The sequence below is a fragment of the Crinia signifera genome, chromosome 3 (assembly GCF_055691185.1).
Source record: "Crinia signifera chromosome 3, ASM5569118v1, whole genome shotgun sequence".
Classification (NCBI taxonomy): domain Eukaryota; kingdom Metazoa; phylum Chordata; class Amphibia; order Anura; family Myobatrachidae; genus Crinia; species Crinia signifera.
Window position 1 is genome coordinate 165,877,055 of NC_139219.1, and position 7,480 is coordinate 165,884,534.

Genomic DNA, 7,480 nt, shown 5'->3' on the forward strand with positions numbered 1-7,480 from the left:
AGGCAGTTATGTATGTTAGTAATACCAGTTACACTCTAGCATATACCCTTTACCCATAATGTCAGGTTGTATGCATAATGTTATGTGTACTGCATGTTTACCTTGCATTTTTCTATGTGCAGATTGTAATTGCATGTTTATGTTTTATTTACAGTTTTACCCAATTCATTGTATATGCAACTTCTCCAATTCATTGTATATGCAACTTCTCCAATTCATTGTATATGCAACTTCTCCAATTCACTTGTATATATACCATCTAATCAATCATCGCATATATATACATGATCCCTTTACTGGATAATAAATACCGTTCTTCAGACATCGTATATCAAGATCGATTATTGAAAAGTAAAGGAGGGTTATGCTGTAGGTTTCGAATTTGCCAAGCTGCTTAGTTAGAGACTGAACAGTAAAACATCGGTGCTATCAGCATTTGGACACATGCACACTGACTTCATCAGCAAGCCATCGATGCTACCATTGAGTTGGACACATGAACACTGATTTGTCAGCAAAATATCAGGCTGTCAGCAACTTAAAACATACATCCTGAATTTGTCAGCAGCATTGTCTGTCAGCAAGTGGATCACATGTACTGACTTACAGATCTGTTACACTGCCAGCAACAGCTATCTGCATATGACAGCACAAGTTTCTATACAGTCTACTAACAGTGGCAACTCAGCAATAGGAGTACCGCCATTCGACTACACAGAAACCTCACACTGTCAGCACAGCTACCTGCACATGGCAATACAACAGTCCCTGCACAGTCAAACAGCTAACAGTTCCAAGAACCTGACTTCACAGAGCTCTGCTACACTGTCAGCACAGATACCTGCACACGGCAGTACAGCAGTCTCTACGCAGACAAGCATTTACACCTCATCATTATGTCTCATAAAACAAAATCTTCATGCAAAACAAGGTCCTACATCTCTGGTTCCTCCAAATCAACATCAGTTACCAATGCAGCCATCCTTGCACGTGCAAAAGCCGAAGCTGCAAAGGTACGGGCCAACTTTGCTGAGCAAGAAATGCAGTTGAAAGTAGAGAAATCACGTTTGGAAGCAGAGAAAGAAATAGAGAAATTTCACATGGAGGCAGAAAAGGTACGTCTGGGTGCAGAAAAGGATATGGAGAAAAAACGCTTAGAAGCAATTAGTGAGAAGCTTGCTGCTGAGAGGGAAGCTGCCGCCGCTATGGCCGAAGCAGAGTTCTTAGAGTCTGCAGAACGCGTCAACATAAAAGAAACCATTAATATACTTGATGCAGAACTTGGATCACAGAATTCAATGCAACGTGCAGTAGAATACGTGCGCCAAGTGTCCGCAAATAGCAGCAACGCTCCACCAGTACAAGGTATGCAATCAGATTTCATAAATGAAACAAGCCAAGTACACTATGCAGTGCCACCACAAGTCAGTAGCAGACTGCAAACCTGCAAGCAAGAGGACTCCAATCACAGTGGATCCATGAGAGACAACTCACCCTCACGCCAAGAGCCTGTAGCCGCAAACTACAACCATGGCACTACCTCCTACACACAAAGGTGGGGAAATACAAGCCAGCAGGAACCAGTCATTCCTACCAGGTATGATAACACACCACTTACCCACCATGCTAATGCACCTAGAGCCAATCAGGATACATTAGACTTTGCCAGATTTCTTGCAAGCCGTGACCTGGTCACAAAAGGACTCTCAAAGTTCAATGATCACCCTGAGAGTTTCAGAGCATGGCGATCCTCTTTCCAAAACGCAATCAAAGATTTAGGCCTTTCATATAGTGAAGAGATAGACCTCTTAATTAAATTGCTTGGGAATGAATCAGTTGAACATGCTAGAAGGATAAGAGTGATTAATATTAACCATCCTGAGTATGGCCTTAAAATGATCTGGGACAGACTTAATGAGTGCTATGGCTCACCAGAAGTAATAGAAAATGCACTGTTCAAAAGGATTGATGATTTTCCTAGGTTACCTAACAGAGGCTATCAGAGACTTAGAGAGTTAAGCGACTTACTAATGGAGCTCCAAGTAGCCAAATGTGAGGGAGACTTGCCAGGACTTGCTTTTCTAGACACCGCCAGAGGCATTAACCCTATAGTGCAAAAACTACCTTATAATCTACAGGAACAATGGATTACCCACGGTTCAAAGTTCAAACAGCGTAACAAGGTACCATTTCCACCATTCTCTGTTTTTGTGGACTTTGCCTTTACCCTAACAGGCACTACCCCTGCGCTACCTAACCCTCGCAAAACTGCAGTCACAGTTCACAAGACTAACGTTCATAATTCAGATTCTTCCCACAGGTTTATCAGCTCTGCTCACCAAGAGACCAGGGAGAAAGATCCCGCCAAGCAGTGCCCTCTGCATCACAAACCACACCCTCTCCTGAAATGCAGAGCCTTCAGAGAAAAGTCCCTGGAGAACCGTAAGGCCTTCTTAAGAGAAAATGGTATCTGCTACAAATGCTGCTCTTCCTCATCTCACCTCGCCAAAGATTGCAAGGTTAGTCTTAACTGCACAGAATGTCACAGCACAAGTCACAACACAGCTTTACACCCTGGGCCTCCCCCATGGGCTTTACAAAACAGCCACAGTGACACAGAGCATGGCGGGGAGCATAATGCAGAGCAAAAAGACACTAATGCAGCAACACCAGAGATGACTGTGCAATGTACCGAAGTCTGCAAAGATGCCATTAGCAACAGATCTTGCTCCAAAATCTGTTTAGTCAGAGTCTACCCCAAAGGCCAACCAGATAAAGCTGTCAAACTTTATGCAATCCTAGATGACCAAAGTAATGGTTCTCTAGCCAGATCAAACTTCTTTGAGACCTTTAACATCAGAGGCCCCAGCACCCCTTACTCCTTAAAAACCTGTGCAGGGAGTTTTGAGGCAGCAGGAAGGAAAGCCACTGGCTATATAGTGGAATCCATAGATGGTAAGACACGTCTTCCCTTACCACCAATCACCGAGTGCGATGATATCCCAGAGAAAAGGTCTGAAATTCCTACACCAGATGCAGCCTTTCATCATTCGCATTTAAAACGTATAGCACATCTGATACCAGAACTGGACTCACAAGCCCAGGTATCTCTACTCATCGGGAGAGATCTCCTACGAGTCCACAAAGTCAGAAGTCAGATTAATGGTCCACACAATGCACCTTATGCTCAATGTTTAGACCTAGGATGGGTCATAATAGGTGAGGTATGCCTTGGAAGTGTGCACAAACCAGCTTCTATCAATACCATGCTTACTTGCACTTTAGAAAATGGACGCCCTTCTCTGTTTCAACCATGTCACAACCACTTCCTCATTAAGGAACTACCACACTGTACTCCCATAGATTCTCTTAGTGACGACCAGATCTGTGACAACTACCAAGATCATCTGGGATTCACAGTCTTCCAAAGAACAAAAAGGGATGACCAAGTAGCAATGTCCATAGAAGACAAACTATTCTTGGAAATAATGGAGGAAGGACTAGTTAAAGACAATACCAACAGCTGGGTTGCCCCTCTACCGTTTAGAACACCCAGACAACATCTACCTAACAACAGAGAACAAGCTCTCAAATGTTTCTCCTCACTTAAACACAATCTTCACAGAAAACCAGAGATGAAAGATCCCTTCTTTTCTTTCATGAGCAAAATATTTGAAAACTGTCACGCTGAGATAGCTCCCATTCTTAAAGAGAAAGATGAATGCTGGTACCTGCCAATGTTTGGAGTATACCATCCAAAGAAACCAGGTCAGATCAGAGTTGTATTTGATTCCAGTGCTAAATTTGAAAGTATCTCCTTAAATGATGTGCTCCTGACAGGACCAGACCTTAACAACAAACTCCTTGCAGTACTCATACGATTCCGAAAAGACTCTATTGCCTTCACAGCTGACATTCAGCAAATGTTTCATTGTTTCCTTGTGAGAGAACAGGATAGGAATTTCCTAAGATTTCTTTGGTTCAGGGACAACGACCCCTCTAAGGACATTGTAGAGTACCGCATGAGGGTATACATCTTTGGTAACAGCCCTTCACCTGCAGTTGCCATCTACGGACTCAGACGTTCAGCTCAAGAGGGTGAACTAGAGTATGGTTCTGATGTTAGACAGCTCGTAGAAAAAGATTTCTATGTGGATGACTGTTTGAAATCTATGCCAAAAGAAGAGACCGCAATCAGCATTCTCAAGAGAGCTCAGGAAATGCTTGCTTGTTCCAATCTCAGGCTTCACAAAATAGCCTCCAACAGCAAAAAAGTCATGGAAGCCTTTCCTACACAAGATCATACCACTGACTTAAGGGATTTGGATTTAGGAACTGATTCGCCACCAGCCCAACGTAGCCTTGGACTCTTATGGGACTTGAAATCTGACTCCTTTACCTTCCAAGTAAGTAGTGAAGAAAGGCCCTTCACTCGCAGAGGTGTCTTATCTACTGTCAATAGCTTGTACGACCCCTTAGGATTTGCAGCTCCTGTCACCATTCAAGGTAAAGCCTTGCTCAGAGACCTAACCTGTGAATCATCCGACTGGGATGCCCCTCTGCCTCTAGGAAAAAGGGAATTGTGGGAAGAGTGGAAAAGTTCTCTGTCCGCCTTAACCAACCTTTATATTAGACGCCCATATGCACCTGTACCTTCCACAGAAGTACAAAAGCAGAGACTGTGTGTATTCTCAGATGCCTCAGTTCAAGCAATTGCTGCTGTTGCATATCTCAAAACCATGGACAATAAAAGTCAATGTAACATTGGATTCGTCATGGGCAAAGCAAAGCTAGCACCTCTTCCAGAACACACAGTGCCCAGGCTAGTACTTTGTGCTGCAGTACTAGCCATAGAAGTAGCTGAATTAATCTCATCAGAGTTGCCTATCGAACTCTCAGAAACAGAATTCTACACTGACAGCAAAGTAGTATTAGGGTACATTTACAACGAGACCAGACGTTTCCATGTTTATGTCAGCAACCGTGTGCTAAGGATCAGGAGATCTACCAATCCAAAACAGTGGAACTATGTATCTACTGCTCATAACCCCGCAGATCACGCCACAAGAGCCGTTCCGGCCAGTCTCCTCAAAGACACCACATGGCTCACAGAACCTGAATTCTTGTACAAGACAGATTTGATCAATCCTCAAAGAGACCCATTTCTACTTACCCCTGCCACTCTTCTTACTCAGAAGACTGGGACTGCTTATGCTCCTTCAGGAGATTTCAACACCAAAGACTTATTTAAACGTCAATGGAGACAAGTTCAAAGCCTTGCAAACACCTTTTGGGACAGGTGGAAAAGTCAGTACTTATCTACCTTACAACCAAGAAGCAAATGGCAAGTTGCCCAACCCAACTTAAAACCAGGGGACATTGTGCTCATCAGAGACTGTCAGGCACAACGTAACGAGTGGCCTTTAAGTCTCGTCACCAAAACATTCCCAAGTAAGGATGGGAAAGTCCGTAAGGTGGAGGTCAAGGTCTGTAAACAAGGAGAGACTAAGTTCTATCTCAGACCAGTATCCGAACTGTTCTTACTGTTATCATCTTAGAGTTTAATATATGGTATCAGTGATACCAGGCGGGGAGTGTCATGCCTTCAGCATAAGTTTCTGTTGTGTTCTATTGTTTTTCTGATTTGCATAATCCACTCCTTCCTGTGGTCAGTACAGAGCTACTGTATGCTAGGTAGTTTGTCCCCCTTAGCTTTCTGTAGCTAGCTAGCTAGCAATGCATTCTGGGACAAAGATGATCATCAGGGGCCATATTAAGTTTCACATGTATGCAGACAGACACAGCTCACATGGTCCAGCCCGAGACAGCATTCGATGGTGAGTTTATCACTCAAAACTATGTCACCCCTAACTCATTTAGGCAGTTATGTATGTTAGTAATACCAGTTACACTCTAGCATATACCCTTTACCCATAATGTCAGGTTGTATGCATAATGTTATGTGTACTGCATGTTTACCTTGCATTTTTCTATGTGCAGATTGTAATTGCATGTTTATGTTTTATTTACAGTTTTACCCAATTCATTGTATATGCAACTTCTCCAATTCATTGTATATGCAACTTCTCCAATTCACTTGTATATACACCATCTAATCAATCATCGCATATATATACATGATCCCTTTACTGGATAATAAATACCGTTCTTCAGACATCGTATATCAAGATCGATTATTGAAAAGTAAAGGAGGGTTATGCTGTAGGTTTCGAATTTGACAAGCTGCTTAGTGAGAGACTGAACACAGGCATTGAATGCACTAAAAAATCAGGTGCGATGCGACAGACGAGATGCCCGAGATTTCCCATAGGGAACAATGTTAAATGTCTCAATTGACCCGATTTTCCTGTTCAATGCCTCAATTGACCCAATTTTTCCATAGGAAACAATGTTAAATGGGCCACAGAGGCCAAATAGGCACCCTGAAGTGAATAATGGCCACCCGAATTGTTAACGCCACCCCACGATCAACGTCAACCCAAAGCGTGGCGAGCGCGAGGGGCGGCGGTACGCGTCCTACGACCTTTTCATACCCCCACTATCCACGTCGGCGTGGAGTTGAGAATAGAAAGTGTGGCGAGCGCAGCGAGCCACCGAGCCCGAAGCGTGGCGAGCGCAGCGAGCCCCGCGAGGGGACGCGGATACCTTCACACTCGCGGGGCTCGCTGCGCTCGCCACGCTTCGGGCTCGGTGGCTCGCTGCGCTCGCCACACTTTCTATTCTCAACTCCATGCCGACGTGGATAGTGGGGGTATGAAAAGGTCGTAGGACGCGTACCGCCGCCCCTCGCGGGCTCGCTGCGCTCGCCACGCATCGGGTTGACGTTGATCGTGGGGTGGCGTTAACAATTTGGGTGGCCATTATACACTTCAGGGTGCCTATTTGGCCTCTGTGGCCCATTTAACATTGTTTCCTATGGAAAAATCGGGTCAATTGAGGCATTGAACAGGAAAATTGGGTCAATTGAGACATTTAACATTGTTCCCTATGGGAAATCTCGGGCATCTCGTCGGTTGATCGCACCTGATTTTTTAGTGCATTCAATGCCCGAGATGCCCGAGATTTTTTACTAACGATGCCCACGATCAAAATCGTGGGCGCCCTTCTAAGTAAAGAGTACCAATTTATGATACAGCATTAATTAAATAAAAATACATACAATACTTAAGGCCCACATACTCTACCACGATTTGGGCCAATTTTATCCATTCCTGATGGAACAGGCTGATTCACGGTCCCGTGTGCATCAGACCTGAGTCGGAGGATGGACTGGCAAGCAGGTCCTACCTCCAACCTCGAACCCTCCTCCCAGCAGAGGGGATCCTGGGTAAGGGGCAGATGCTGGATTTTCAGAAGGGGGTTTCCAGAGGGGCGGAGCAAAGCACTAATTACCCCTTTACTGCACAGATGGTGGGAGATGAGGTGGGAGAAGGGGGCATTGGGCTGAATGAAGGGGTCC

The 7,480-nt window shown here is 44.5% G+C and overlaps 1 protein-coding gene across 1 annotated transcript; it reads left to right on the top strand.

Annotated features, from left to right (window-relative positions):
- Positions 1 to 838: 838 nt before the first annotated feature.
- On the top strand, positions 839 to 5,558 carry LOC146062939 (uncharacterized). The gene is made up of 2 exons (XM_083174949.1): positions 839 to 1,597; positions 2,321 to 5,558. Exons 1-2 carry the CDS (start codon positions 897 to 899, stop codon positions 5,556 to 5,558), a joined length of 3,939 nt encoding a protein of 1,312 aa, XP_083031075.1. The 5' UTR covers positions 839 to 896.
- The last annotated feature ends 1,922 nt before the right edge of the window (positions 5,559 to 7,480 follow it).

Bases quoted from the DNA above. Each gene is read 5' to 3' on its own strand.
- LOC146062939 (XM_083174949.1), top strand. From the start codon at position 897: ATGTCTCATAAAACAAAATCTTCATGCAAAACAAGGTCCTACATCTCT. The intron at 1,598-2,320 runs GTATGATAACAC...TTCTTCCCACAG, and splicing joins GAACCAGTCATTCCTACCAG to GTTTATCAGCTCTGCTCACC.